This window comes from Mustela erminea, chromosome 1 (genome assembly GCF_009829155.1).
Source record: "Mustela erminea isolate mMusErm1 chromosome 1, mMusErm1.Pri, whole genome shotgun sequence".
In the NCBI taxonomy this organism is placed as follows: domain Eukaryota; kingdom Metazoa; phylum Chordata; class Mammalia; order Carnivora; family Mustelidae; genus Mustela; species Mustela erminea.
Window position 1 is genome coordinate 5547179 of NC_045614.1, and position 15115 is coordinate 5562293.

The following is a 15115-nucleotide window of genomic DNA, read 5'->3' on the forward strand; positions in this document are numbered from 1 at the left end:
TGCTGGACGAGAGTTTGTGCGGCATCCCCCTCCTGGCCGATGTCCCCCTTCCTGCCCCATCACGGCCGGGCCCGACACCTGCTCTGCTGCTGCTAACGGAGCCCCTGCCGGGTGTCAGAGCACGTGCACGCAAAGGTTCACACAACATCCCATAGATCTGAAAGTCACGTTTGGGAGAGGTGCAGGGTGGGGGACGGTCTGTGGGGTGGCGTCACGTTGACTGGTGCCTTGAGCAAAGCGGGGAGCCGTGCAGCACAGCAGGGGGCCCTCCGGCAGGACGGCACCACAGTCGCTCCCCGTTCAGGGGCTGTGGGGTCTTTCTGGGACGAGTTGGCAAGTCTTCCAGGCCTCACAGGACGGCTTCGTGTTCTAGGCTGCTCTCACTTACCACCCCCTCCTTGTCTCAGCCCGGAGCCCTGCCTCCTCCCCCTCCCCATCCGCAAGTGTCTGTTTGCAGGCTCCTGCGATCCTCGGCAGCCCCAGACCCAGTCTGGGACTAAGTGCGTGTGTTCCTGACCTTTACTCCCTGCCGAGCCCTCCTTGAGGACACCTGTCCTCGCACTGCCCCAGGCCAGTCCCCCGGCCGGGCTTCCTGCAGCCTGGCAGAAACCGTGTTTGCCTACGTTACCTCCCTCGACAGGAAGCCACCCGGAATGAGACTGCCCTGTGTGAGCCTTTGGACCTCTAGCCCAGCATCTCGTATCACTGATCATGTGGGTGCCCAGAAAGGTCCCTCGTGGGACCTGTACCATGGCCGGCTTCCCAGGCTTCCCAGGGCATCGGGACCATGGGGGTGCTTGTATGATTAATAAAGGTTCCCAGAGTTGCTGCGTGGGCCTCCCAGGTCAAACCTCGGGGTGGCCCTGAGAGCCCGTGCTCCCTCCTGCTAGGGAAGTCTTGGAGCCTGACTGTTGGCCGCACACATTCAGTTCGGAGGGCGGGAGTCTGTTGCTGCTGAACTGTTTGTGATACGGGTTATTCCATGGTTTATTCATCCCCAAACCCACAAAACACTCCTCAGCTGACTTCCTGGGCCTGCCTGCATGTAGGGCCTGTCGCGTGTTCCCTGAGGACAGGAGCGCGGCCCACGTAACCCTGTGGCTAGCTCCGACTCCCAGAGGGCCCTTTCCCTGTGGGGGCTGGTGAAGGAAATCACGTGTCACGGCCTCTCCACGCGCCGGGTGACTTTGGTTCCTCTCCGCCAGCTCCGGGTTGTTTATTCTCAGCCCAAAGCTCCCGGTCTGTTAGGAATTCTCTCCTGCATTTAGAAAATCTTTGCAGATGCCAGGAGAGCAGACAGTTACTCGGGTGCAGAAAACTCATCGTTACACAACCAGTACATTCGAGGGGCCATGTCCTCTGCCTGGTGCTGGGTTCCATGGCCTACAGCTGCCCTCAGATAGCCCGCTTGTTAACAAAGATGTTAAGTCCGAGACCACTACGTGACTATACCTGGGATGACCTTCTCGCAGCTTGGGCAGCAGAGAGGTTCCGTCAGGAAAGTCAGAGTTGAGATCTGGGACACGAGGAGTTGGGGTAAAGAAGGCCAGGCTGAGGACAAGGGGTACTCAGGCAGGGGGGTCTGCAGGGGCCAAAGCGTGCCACTTGTGGTGGGGAACAAGGCAAGGGTGGCTGTGCTGGGGGAGACTCAAGGGCCAGCATGTTTTGGGAACTACAAGTTTTCCCCAAGGTTGAAGCCCCACTCTCACCACGAAATCTGGATCTTTTCCAAAGGCCCCCCAGACTCTGAGGTCCTGCACCCCGCGGCCCACCTGGATGTGCCCTGGACCTCAGCAGCGTTCAGTCCATCCTCTTTGGTTCAAATGTCATTCCTCGATCCAAGTAGGGAGTGAGGAGTCTCCCTCCCCCCGTGCCCTGTGCCAGCAGCGCAGGCAACCGCCGTGAGTGTGGGCCAGGCCCTTCCGTACCTTGTCTCCGTTATCCTCACCACAGCCTGGGAGAGGTGGTCCCCAATTTAGGCTTGAAGAAGCTGATGTTTCGAGTAATGACAGGTCTCCCAAGGTCACAGAGGTAGAGAGGGGCAAAGCCAGGGTTTGAAACCGGGGCTGTGGCATGGGGCACTTAACACCACTGCCAGGCCGCTTCCCCCGCCCAGCGCGGGAGGTAAACACCAGAACTCGGAACAGTATGACTGACGAGCTGCGAGCAGAGCGCAGGAGACGGCGGCGTAGGTAGGCATCACCAGCAGGAACGGCAGCTGCTTTTGTGCCCTCGCTCAGCGACTGCTCCCTGCCTGCTTGTGGTCCGCGGGTGACCATGCGGCATGCTGGCGATACCACAGCAAACATGAAAGTTCCACCCTCTTAGGGTATCGTACGCCATTAAATAAGTGAGACATGTAGTTCGTCAGATTGGGGTGCCTGCCGGGGAGGAAGAGCCGCGGGGGCTGGGGGCTGGGCACTGGCTGTGGGTGGAGCGGCTCCCTGGCCAGCCGGGTGCCCCGGGGCAGTGGAGTCGGTCCTCAGGGCTGCCGCAGCAAAGCACACCACAGATGGTGTTTGTGGGGTTCGGCGCGTCACCCAGTTGACACTTGTTCTCATGGTCCTGGAGGCCGTAGGTCCGAGATCAAGGTGTGGCCAGGTTGGTTCCTTCCGAGGCCGTGAGGGAGAATCTGTCCCGGGCTCTCCCCGGGCTTGGGGGTCACTAGCCATGTCTGGCGTTCCTGGGCTCCCGGAAGCCTCACCCGTACGTCTCCCTTGACCTCCACATGGCGTTCTCCCTGTGGGCGTCTCTGGCCACTCTCCCCCGTTTTTCCGAGGACACAGTTACTGGATTTGCAGCCCACCCTGTGCCAATGTGACTTCATCATGAATGACCTCTGTGACCGTCCTCTTTCCCAGTGAGGTCACATTCTGCTGCGCTGGGGACTGGGATTGCAACATATGCCTATGAGGGGGACGCAGTTCAGCCCTAGGAAGGTTTCTGGACAACGTGACAGGAAAAGACCTGCTTGCAGCAAAGCAGCCCGTGATGCCAAGAGCTTAGGAAAGAGGTTGTGGATCTCGTGTTGTGATGCCTACCGGGTGCCAGGTGCTCTGGTGCAGTCTCCTTGGCTGCTGCCCTGACTTTGAACTTGATAGTGGTTGAAGGGAAGGAAAGCTGCAGTGGTCCTCACGGGCTTTGAAGATCCCCTTGTTGGAAGGCGTCGAAGTGCATTTGGCCGTAACCGGCATCTTCGCTCTGGTGCTTTATCAGCGACGGTCACAGTCCGTATCAGCCTCAGCGGCGCTTCGCCAGTGCCGGGCTCTCGGTCTGGGGATGCTCTTTCCCACCATGTCCTTCACTGAAAGCCGAGGGCGGACCCCAGCTGCAGCCCCGTCCAGACAAATCTGCAGAGGAGCAGACAGGACCGTTCTGAGAGGCACTGCCTGTGGGACCCGCCCAGGCAGGCCTTCCCCCTTCAGCCTTCCTACCCGAAACAGCGCCCCTGCCTGGGGCCATTGGTGAAATGGGGCAGCCGGCTGGCGAGGTCCCAGCGGGGTGGGTTCTGCAGGCTGCTTGACGCAGACCCGCCACGTCTGGGCCCAGATGTGTGAGAGCATTGAGGAGTGTGACCAAGCCCCAGCGGACTGGCCAGCCACCGCCTCAGTGGAGAAGGGTGCCGGGGAAGTCCCTGCACGCCAGGGTGGCCTGGATCTCAGGAGACATTGCCATGTCTGCCCCAGGCCTTGGGTGCATTACCGAGTGCCCACAGTGTTCCTCCGCTGTAGGTCTAACCACAGTGCATCGGGCCTGGACCCAGCACGGGGGAGCTGGCGGGGAACATGCGGCTTGGGCAACACTACTGCTTGGGGGCCGCCTGCCCATGATGGGACCTGGTGTCCCGGGGTGTCCTTCCAGTCAGGGCCACTTCTCTTCCACTGTCGTCTGATGTCCAGGCCCTGCGGGGGGAAGCCGGGCTCTGACCGCACAGTTTCTCTTCTGCATTGCCCACTGGACTGCTTCCTGCTCTGCCTGCAGGCGTTGCGCCTGTCGTCCCCTGTTAGGGCATGGCGTGCGTTCGGAGTCAGCAAGCGCAGGAATGAAGGGGGACTTGTGTGCTTGCCGCGAGGAGCCACACTCGGCCCCTCCTGGCAGGCCTGAGCGTTGGGGGGCGAGGACACCTGTTGTCCGTGGCCTCGTGCTGCCCGGTGACGCCCAAGAGGTTGTGTCTTCTCCTGGGTTATGGTTTCAGGCTCCTCGTCTGCTCAGCTCCGTGACCCTCACGCGGGATTTGGCACAGGTCCGAGTCCCCCACCCTTCCGGAGCGCCCTTCCCTGCCGCCGCCTCGTCTCCCAGCCTCCTGACTCGGTTCTGACGCCACTGGGTGCGATCGAGTCCTTTCCCTTCAGGCCTCCCGTTTGCAGAGGGGGCCTGTCGCAGTTGCTCCTTCCCCCATGGCCTCAGTCCCATCTCTCCTCCTGGCCAGCACAGCCGTGGCCCTGACCCCGAGCTGGGGAAGCATGAAGGCCGGCCGCGGACGCCTCCCCGCTCCAGGGCGCACACGTGCCGTTTTATGGACGCTGCTGTGGAAGTTTCTTGCAGGCTTTTTTCAGTTTTACAAAAACGAAGGCCCAAAAAGCGTGGAGTCCTTTCGTATCGAGCACTCAAGTGTTGGATTGCGGGTTCCCCCAGCAGCCCTGGGTCCCCTCTGGGCTCCACTGGCAAGTTTGCCTCAGGGTGGTGAGCGGCACCCTCCGGGCGGCGCCCAACACCAGAGCCGCTGCCCTCCGGGCCCCTCGCAGGCAGCACTGGGTCCCGCGTCCAGCCTGCGCGCTGCCGGAGGGGGAGGCCGCGGTGGGAGGAGAGAGAGCGGGGGTTGAGCCGTCCCCTGTCTGCCGCCAGCTGCGGGCCCTCAGTCCCTTGGCTTTGAGAACTTGGACTATGTCTGCCTCGCCGTGGGGTGTAAAGTCCAGGCTAGGCGCTGTCCGGCTCGCCGCTCGGCCCAGGTGAGCTGCTCGCGTGCGCCGCCGCAGGCGACGAGTGTCGGTGTGGTTTCTCACGGGACAGGTGGCTCTTTGCTGCCTGAAAAGTTAACCCCCTCCCTTGATGCTTTGGCCACATGCCTGCCCTAACCCCAGAAAGTGGTTTTGTTTTCAAGGTGTCGTACGCTCGCCCGAGCTCAGAGGTCATCAAAGACGCCAACCTGTACATCAGTGGGCTCCCGCGGACCATGACCCAGAAGGACGTGGAGGACATGTTCTCTCGGTTCGGGCGAATCATCAACTCCCGAGTCCTTGTGGATCAGACCACAGGTACAGTGGGCGGCCCGGATGCAGGCTGAGGTTTTCCTGCAGCGGGGGCGAGAGTTTCCCAGAGGACAGGTCGCTGTCTGAGTTTCAGCGGCAGAATAGTTATTCCCCCAGGGAGGACAGACTCCAAACGAGAAGACCTTGGCTTTTGTTTTACGAGGCTGGGAAGGTAAAAGCGGTAGCAGAGCCGCCCCCGTGTCCGGCCGGCATGTTATGGTGAAAACACCAAGAGATCCCGGCGCCTTCCCTCAAGCATCCAGATGTCCCGGCCCGGCTCGTGAGTGGGTGAGAAAGGCCACCGGTCAGCCATTCGCCGCTGCTCTCGCAGGCGCGCGGTGTGCGTGCGGGCAGTCTTCCCGCATGATGCAGACTCCCCGCCTCTCACTGGCCTGAAGCCGCAGGGTGGCTGTTTCTGAGGAGCCGGTCTCCAGTCTCCTCGATCTGGATGCCCCTGCCCCTCGGGTGGCACATTCAAAGCTCAGATTGCTTAAGGCAGTAAATTCCCCTCCCTGGCCATCCTGGCCCTTTCACCAGCCCCTCGTAGGTCATCTCAGCCCAGGAGCTGAGCACCTCGGGCTCTGGGCTTCGCGGGAGGCAGTGAGACACAGCTGCGCTGAGGAACCCCCGCGCCCAGGAGCAGCCCTGTGCGGGAGGCTGGTGCCGGCCCTGACCATGCAGCCTAGAGACGGGGGTCGGGATGTCAGTTGCCGGCCCTGGGCCTGGCTCTGCATGGGGAGCAGCGAACTTGGGCCACACCTGCTTTAGGACTCCTCGGTTCTATTCCCACCACGAGTGGGAACCTGCTGACACACTGGCAAGGAAGACTTCTGCTCGTGGAGCCCCACGAAGCCGTTGGCAATGCTCTGCGCTTGGTTTTCATGTTCTTCCAAAGCAGTGTGTTCGCCATCCCCTTGGCTGTGGTGTTACAGCAAACCCTGGGTAGTTTGGTCACAGGAAGTCCTCTAACTCGGAGGGGACCTCCCTTCCAAGAGACCGGCAGCGCCCCCAGGAGGCTGCAGAGCGGATCCCAGAGAGCAGGTGGGCTGGGCCTTCCTGGCCCATGGCCGGCGGGCGTGGAGGTGCACACACTTACCTGCATCTCCCTGAGCTGTGTGCTTTGGGGTGGGTGGCCTTGCCACCTGCCCTCCCTCCCCCACCCCCTCTGTGGAAGCTCAGCTCTGCATATGCTGGCCCTGCTGTATGGGCCGAGACCTGGCCTAGACAGGAGTGGCCAGCGCGAGTCCCCAAGGCCTGGAGGGGGAGGAGGGCCTTCTGGAGTGTGGCCTGCAGATGCAGCTCGCCGGCGTTTCCCAGGAGCTCTGAGCAGGCCCATGCCTGCTGCAGACAACTGCTCTGACGCCAGGCTCTGCTAGAGGGACCAGGATCACACCGCAGCCTCTGTTCTGCACCTTCGCCCTGGGGTGGGGGTGGGTTGGGGTCGGGTAGGGATCCCATCTACTCAGTATCAACCCCCTTGATTGCACCAGGATGGTTTCCTCTGGTCCCTGAAGCTCCCCTAACTAACCTTCAAGCGGCAGTTGAGAGAGATACGCCAGTCGGCTGGCGGGTGCTTGTGTTTATCCCCAGCCCCGCCTGTGTGGGCCGCCCGGGGACCTGGATGGCGTGACCATGCTACATTCTGCTCCCGTGGCCGTCCTCCTCCTGCTGCGCGTCCTGCTGTGCCTCTGCTCATCTCCATGCAGCCCAGCATGGCTGGAGTAGAGCCGGCTCTCCCCAAGAGCACCCCCGCCCCGGCCACTAGCTTTCCCAGGGGCTCCCGCCACCCCGAGAGAGGTCACTTCTGCAGACCATTGCCCACAGCCCTTTGTGGGGCCTCTGGTCTCCCATCCCTCTGTAAGGCTGCTGTCGCAGGTTGGGGGTGGCGCCCCAGGATCAGAGGGCTCCCGGCTTGGCCGTGAGCTCAGTGTGGCATCCATGGGAGGTTCACGCTCCCACAGGCATCCCCGGGGAGCAGAGAACAGCATGGCTGGATGGCTTGTGTGTCCGGTGTGCCTCCTTGCGATGTCCCTGTAGCGTGGATGGCAGGGGGCAGCTCTCTTAAACTTCTTCATTGACAGAACTTCATTTTTAAATCTCTTTTGCCTTCTTACCCAGTTTAATTGTGAACTTTATAGTTTACTCATCTGGAAATCATGCCTTTCGGTGATCTCTGCCCTTGATTCTGAAAACAAAAGGGAAAAAACCACAGGGCCGGCTTCGAAAGGTGTTCGTTCCTCAGATCGTTCAGTGGGTTGGTTAGTTAGGTGTATGTTTCATCAGTTCGCCGACTTTCTCTTCCTTGGGTTGTCTTCATTTCACCTGGGTGGTTCCCATTTGAAAGTCATTTTACAAAACCGAGCAGCAACACCATACCCACACACACACTTGCTCTCTGCTTAACGGCAGAGTCCCTCAACAGGGTCCCTCTCCGTAGAACAGAGCCGGGAAGAGGAGCCCTGAGGGCGGCTTTCTGCAGGAGCTAGCCAGGACGGCTACTGTTCGTGCTGTTCAAGAGTAAATGCAAACCATGTATGTTGAGTGTGTGGTTTTAGGTGTTCCTTCTGAACTGAAATTGGAAAACAAGCTCAGTGTCTAGAATTTTCTTGGTACACGTGTGAATTGCTGGGTTTGTTCTCACTAATTCAGTGCCTCTGGCTGTGTGAATTTTTTGTTTGTTTGTTTTTAAAGATTTTATTTATTTGGCAGACAGATCACAAGCAGGCAGAGAGACAAGCAGAGAGGGGGGCGGAGGCAGGCTCCCCGCAGAGCTGAGATCCCAATGCGGGGCTCGATCCCAGGACCCTGGGATCATGACCCGAGCTGAAGGTTGAGGCTTTAACCCACTGAGCCACCCAGGCACCCCTGGCTGTGTGAATTTTAAATTTATATTTCAGCAATCATGGAGCCAAGGTGGAGGCGATCGGGAGTCCACTAAGAGCAGCCATGTGCCCCTCCCCCGCAGGGTGCTGTGCTGGGGGGCGCCAGGACGGGGGGGTTCCCAGTTGGGAGAGCTGGGGTTTGTGCTATTGGACTCCCCATGGAGAGTCTGCGGTGTGTTAAGCTGTAAACAAGGAAGCCGTGGCCTGAGGGTCCCTGGCTGCTGTCTGGCTGCTGAGATGGGGCCCACGATGGTGCATCTGAGTCCGGCTGAGGCATGGAGTTCTAAGCCCAGAGTGGGTGACTGTGTCTCACAGTGCACTTGTCACTTCAGCATCCCACCTGGCATGTCTGAGTCTCTCTGTGCCCCTCTGTGGCCTTTGGGCCAGCAGGGGAGGCCCACAGCCTGTGCCTGTCATGCGGCAGTTGGTGGGGCTCTGTGGGAAGTGGGAGCTGCCTGGGGACACCTGGTGTGCTCACTTAGCTGGTGGCCCAAGGCCCTGGGCTGTCCTGCTTTAATAATTGCCATTCACTGTGTGCTGAAGGCATTTTTCTGGAGAAGAAAATGCGACTTCAGACAGGCTATGACTGGCAGTCGAGACAAGGGTGTCTGGGATAGGGCGTCTCCCACAGTCACCCCCCCACCACCACCCCAGAATGTATCCATGACTCCCGCCGTGACGTCATACTCAGACTGGCCTTTGGCTGTCCTGTCTCCACTGCACTTGGACCTTCACACTTGACCCCCTTTTTTTCTCCCCAGAGAAGGAGCCGGTCCTCTTCCACGGCTCCACCTTCCCTTGCCCCAGCCCCACCCCGTTCGTCAAGTTCTGCAGGGGACGGTTCTCACGCCTCCCAGATCAGGGTAGAGTGTGGCCGAGCCCCTTCTGCCCAGTTTGCGAGGTTTCACGCATGTGCCACAGCAGCCACTGCCTTCATAATCGGGCCTCGGAGCTCAGGCAGCCTGGTTCCGGCCCACATTCTCACTCTGTAGAGAGATTAGGTTACAGCAGGGACCCCCGGGCCGACTTCAGGAGGCTCAGTCTAGGTAGCAAGAGACAGTGCCTTCCCCACGCAGCTGGAGGCCGGGGACAGGGGGTCCCGGGCCTTGCCACGCAGGAGCAGAACGGGTGTGGAGTGGGACCTTAGAATGGAACATCCAAAAGGTGAGTGAGCCGAGGGCAGGCGGAAAGGGCTGTTCGCTAGGGATGACGGAAAAGGCCAAGCCGCCAGGGACTCTGTCGGGCCAGCTGGGAAGGCGACAGCCTGCAAAGGCCCGGCAGGACCACAGGACCGACCATCACTCCTTGTTCACGGCGGCTGCTCCCGGGCCCTGCCGGCCAGAGCACAGGGAGAGTCCCTCAGACCCGACCCCGTTGCCCGCCTGCCCGCTGCTTGGCCTGGCCGTGCGCTGCCGGCGGGCACCGGGTGCTGACGGGGCGATGGCAGGCGGTGTCCCTTCCGCCATGGCTTGTTCTGGAAAAGAGGTTTGAGTGAGAGAGCTGTGAGCAGGAGACCGTTCGGCAGAGACCGTAGCTGCTGCTGCAACTCAGAAGGAAGTCCGAAACCTTCATCTTTTATCAGTCTATGTTTTTTTAAAAGTTCATTCATTCATTTCCCTATATAGGTTTAACTTTTGTTTGCCTCATGAAGATAGCGTCCGGTTTGAAGCACAGCAGCCTGACTGACTTGTTTTTTTTTTTTTTTTTCAGTTTGAAAAAAATCATTGCCTTTCCCCTCCTAACTCCGTTTCTGTTGGTTTGTTGAAAAGGTTTGTCCAGAGGGGTTGCGTTTATCCGGTTTGACAAACGGTCGGAGGCAGAAGAGGCAATTACCAGTTTCAATGGTCATAAACCCCCAGGTTCCTCCGAGCCCATCACAGTGAAGTTCGCAGCCAACCCCAACCAGAACAAAAACGTGGCGCTGCTCTCCCAGCTGTACCACTCGCCCGCCAGGCGCTTCGGAGGCCCCGTGCACCACCAGGCGCAGAGATTCAGGTGGGTCGGGAGGCGGCGCTCTCACGGGGGCAGCTCTGCCCCCCCGCGGCCCGCGGGGCCCATGAGGCTGGTGGGAGCCCTGGCCCGTCCCCACGCCCCCGCCCCCACCGCAAGGTGTCTGTGCAGAAGGTTTCCATCCGAGTCTCCTGGGTTCCTTCTCCAGCCAGCCCGGGGAGCGGGCAGTGCAGAGCACCCCAGGGTATGGGGTCTGGTGCCCCGAGTGGGGCCGGGAGTGTACAGGTGGGAACACGCAGCCCCAGGTGTGCAGAGGTGAAAGCTGCCCTGCTCCCTGGCCTGCGGGGAGCGCTCGCTCATCGACCTCCCCAGGGCTTCGCTGGGGAGAAGCCCCGTCCCAGAGGCGAATGGTTTTCCGACATCCCTTCATCTTCCCAGATTGAAAGTGACCGGTCGCCAGGATCTAGTAGGACAGAGACAGTGAGAGTCAGCAGCTTGGGCTTGCAAGTCGGGTGTGTTTGCTTCTTAAGGAGCAGCAGTCCCGACGGCCGGGCCCCTTGGTTTTGTTTTTGTCAAAACCTAAAGCAGCAGCGTGAGGGTTTATCTCGGGCAGGTTAGGGACCTTTTTCTGCGACTTTGCAGGTTTCCCATCTTTGTGTTAATCGGTGAGGTTGGGTACAACCTTGCTCGTCGGCACAGAGGCCATTTGGGGAGGCACTGATTTTGACACCTAGTAGTGCAGGGTTCTCGGCTCGGCTCAGGTTCCAGAGTGGGCCTTCCATCGCTGGCTTTTCTAGTTCAAGTCAAAAGCAGGGGAAGTGTCTTGGGGCGGAAGTGAGCTCCATCCATTTTTGAAGGTCAGGAACACAGTCCAGTCAGGAGAGATACGTGGAGAGCCACGTGTAGCGGGTTCCAGCTCCCCGGGCAACCGGGGATGGGTGCAGGAGGGGGAGGGGCTCTGGTCGCAGGAACGAGCAACAGCAAAGGAAGGGGGCCAGAGCAGCCGAAACTGCTGGCCAGGCAGGATGGGGATCCCTACAACCAGAGAGGTTCACGGCGAGAAGAGCCAGAGGGCAGTGAGGGTGGCCGGGGAGGCAGGAGGGAACACATGCCACCGGAAGACAGACTCAGCAAGTAAGAGGAAGAGAGGCCAGCGGAGCGGAGAGTTCACAGCCAGTTCTCACAGCAGGAAAAGCCCCCAAATAAAAGAAGGTTCAGCTCTCCTTTGTATCATCAGAGAAAAGAATGGAAAGGTGGGTTTCCTGGTGGTCAGGATGAAAGAAACCAGCTCCAGTGAGCCAGAGAAGAACCAATTAATGCTGAGTAGGACTGAGAACCTATGAAATAAGACCTCAGGTTACTTTCAGTACGACAGGTACATGAGGTTCCGGTTAACCGGCCTAACTCGGGCCCATATTTGATTTCCCACAGAACCAGGGGTTGGGGGTGAAATGAGGGTCCATCAAAAGTTTAAACGTCTTTCCAGTTTTCACTGAAAACCGCCGTGGCTTACTATCCCACAGATAACAAAGGTGCTTTTTCCTACCCCTGCCTCAGTGACATTGGGATCACTGTTCAGGCAGAGTCAAGTCCATTAACAAGCCACCTGAGTCATTTTAACCAACTCAGACATCCCGGTGTGAAGTGTTCACAAGTACTTTTGCAGATTCAGAGGCAGGCCAGTCCTGTATCTTGATTCTTCCAAACCCGCATCGGGAAGAATCTCTAGATAAGCAGGCCCTTCCCGGGGAGCCCATCACTCCGGTCTCGTGTCTGTCAAAAGATTGGTCTGTTGAGTGGTCCTTGAAAGCTCCTGCTCCCCCTGGGCCAGCACCACAGCTCAAAGCCCGATTCTGTCTCAGAGCAGGTCGTAACTTCCTGCACAGCGTGACCCCACAGATGCTGTGTCACACTTGGGTTTTCTTAAACTGACCCAGAGTCCATTTTTCTGAAACCTTCAGAGGCCATGTGGCTTCAGCAACAATTTTATCATCTCCTTTATCCTGTTGCAGTGGCCACATGCTTGTAGAAGGCTTATCGTGTATGCAGTTGAAAGCATTGCTTTGGAAAGGGTCCCACGGTGTTGGTCCAGCTGGGCGGACTGGTAGTTCACGGCCATCACTTGGGCTCCTGGCCCTCCTGGGATGCTGTGAACCCGCAGCGGAAGGTGGCCTGGAGCCATGGGAAGGAATTCCCTGTGCCCTGCATTGGCCCTTCACAGGGTTGGCACCCCGCTGACAGGGCGGTCAAGATGAGGGCAGGGTACCGAATTTAGGTGGTGGGGGAGGAAGAGAAAAATGCCCTGCTCCCTCCGGCCCGACATACACATATACAGAGGCATAGGTTGTAAAGAGTGAGTTCTCCTCTCGGGAGATCTGCGGGTAGGACAGCACCTAGGAGGACGTGGAGAAGCTTCCATCCTTTAAAACAAGGGAAGGCCAGGAATGACTAAACAGGACCTACCCACCCCCCAAACCCCCGCCCCAGCGATGGAAGGGCTGAAGGGAGCGGCTGGTCACTGACAGGCCGTCACTCCAAGGGGAGCTGGTTGAGTCTCTGACCCTCTGCAGGTGACAAGTGTCTCTCCTTGGGGCCAGCTCTCTGCAGAGCGGGGAGCAGCGCCCCCCGATACCGACTTCCCGTTCGTGACCCATGGGGGTGTGCCCGCCTTGCCTGCCATGCCCCTGCCCCTGCGTCGCACACCAGCCCGCGTGACCTTGACCTGCATGCTGTGCTCTCTGTTTGCTAGGTTCTCCCCTATGGGTGTAGATCACATGAGTGGGCTTTCTGGTGTCAATGTCCCGGGCAACGCGTCTTCGGGCTGGTGCATCTTCATCTACAACCTCGGGCAGGACGCCGATGAGGGGATCCTCTGGCAGATGTTTGGCCCCTTTGGGGCAGTCACCAATGTGAAAGTGATTCGCGACTTCAACACCAACAAGTGCAAAGGCTTTGGCTTTGTGACCATGACAAACTATGAAGAAGCCGCCATGGCCATAGCGAGTCTGAACGGCTACCGCCTGGGGGACAAAATCTTACAGGTTTCCTTCAAAACCAACAAGTCCCACAAATAACTCGCTCATGCTTTTTTTTTGTACGGAATAGATAATTCAGAGTGAAGAAGTTGAAACTTTTTTGTTAGTGTACAACTCATTTTGCGCCAATTTTCACAAGTGTTTGTCTTAGTCTAAATGAGAAGTGAAAAGGTTTTTATACTCCGGGATGCAACCGACATGTTCAAATGTTTGAAATCCCACAATGTTAGACCAATTTAAGTTTCTTAAGTTATTTCCTTTAAAATATATATTAAACAGAAATCTAAGTAGACTGCATTGACTAACCAGTCCCTCGGGACGGTGGTGACCCTGAAGCATGCTTTAACTTCTAAGACTGTCTAACACTCGTTTCATTCGGTGTCTCCACAAACTGGATATAAAAAAAAAAAAAAAGAAAAAAAGAAAAAAAAAAGACATGACCTTTTAGTTTTAGTTTTCCAACTAAAGACGTTAGACAGATGCTGAGTGTGCGTTTTCTCAACCGCTTCGACATTTTAAGCGATTTCTGCTTTGGTTGACAGGAAATTGCTTTCCCCAGCAGGTGCCATTGCCGCCTCCTGCTCACTCAGCCCCGGGGCTCTGCAGCGGGCCGTCCGCGGGCGCTGCCACCGGGGAGGGGGTGGGCCACACGCCGGGCCTTGCCGGGCCCTCCAGAGAAGGACACGCACGGGTTTCGTAAGCCCAGGCGCCAGTGGGAACGGACCAAAGAGTTTCAGGGAAACTCCAGTATATTCCAGAGTCAGACCTAACTCCAGGCGCGCCTGAAGATGGGCTGCTCCTCTGACATCCCGGATTTCTGTGCACACATTGCATGCGCGGTGCCCCGCACACCGGGCACTGGTGTTCCCGGTCATTTCTCCACTTTCCAAGAGCAGTTCACACAGCTCGAATGCCTAAGATCGCTCTATACTTTAAGAACACAGAAACATTTGAGCATTGTATTTCTCGCATCCCTTCTCGTGAGCGCTAGACTTGTTTCTATTTTAGTCGGATTTTGTTTTGAAACTTTGCTTTCGTATGAACACTCAGCAGAAAAGTACTTACTTCTTGCCAGTTATCTATTAACAAAAAAAAAAAAAAACAAAAAAAAAAACAAAAAAAAATACCTTTGATTTGTAGTTTTAAAGATTAACCCTCCCAAGTTCTCTCCATAACTGCCTTGACATTTTGGGTTGTTCTGTTCTGTTAATTTTCTTTTGCTTTTTTGTGTTTTTTGTTTGTTTTTACTTTTGCATTTAAGACCATTAAATTTGATTTTGTTTTGCTCGAATTTTGTTTTGTTTTTTATTTTACCTTTTCTTTCTTTTTGGCTAGGTAAGGTCCAGACGGCCAGCATTCAGGGAGGATTTGTAAAAGATCTTAAGAAACAAAGACTTGCCTCGAGACAAAGCATTTACAGGTCTGTGACGTAGGTGTGTGCGGTCACAGACGCCGTTTTTTAAAACGGGGGTGCCAGTAGGGAGAGTCGGAGAGAGAGCCTGAGAAGTAGCAAGGCCGGACCTCTAGGCAACTCCTCAGGAGTGTGATGTGACTAATATCTAGTGTTTAGAGAGAATCGAAAACAGGAGAACTTAGTACCAGCAGTTTTTAGCCTTGACATAAGACTAAAACACATAACAGTAGGCAGTTTTAGTTGATCAATATCATGCAATTGTGGTATTATTTATCTCTATTTATCTACCTACCTACCTATTTATTTATTTATTTAAGTGGGAAAAAAAAAAAAAGAAAAGGGCACAGCCTTCTCCAGAGCAGGTCAGTGTTCTGAGAAGCCCCCGGACCACTTGAGGTTGCCTATCCCAGCCCCGTATCCCTTAGACTTCGCCGAGGGGCTGCCAACTACTTGCATTATCCTCCCCGACTTGAGATGTTGTGCCGTGTTCCCACAGAAGGGGCCAAGTTCATACCTGGAGGCCTTCTCATGAGTTGGCCATGTGCCATGGAGGACCCCCCCCCCCGCCTCCAGCGGAAGTTTCCA

The 15115-nt window shown here is 57.2% G+C and overlaps 1 protein-coding gene across 1 annotated transcript in view; it reads left to right on the plus strand.

Moving 5' to 3' along the window:
• ELAVL1 (ELAV like RNA binding protein 1) overlaps positions 1–14218 on the plus strand; it is a 36315-nt gene extending 22097 nt beyond the window's left edge. The window contains exons 4-6 of the mRNA XM_032309104.1: positions 5102–5255; positions 9901–10126; positions 12831–14218. Of these exons, the coding sequence (XP_032164995.1) occupies positions 5102–5255; positions 9901–10126; positions 12831–13155 (705 nt within the window). The 3' untranslated portion in view covers positions 13156–14218. The remainder of the gene's footprint in view (positions 1–5101; positions 5256–9900; positions 10127–12830) is intronic.
• The last annotated feature ends 897 nt before the right edge of the window (positions 14219–15115 follow it).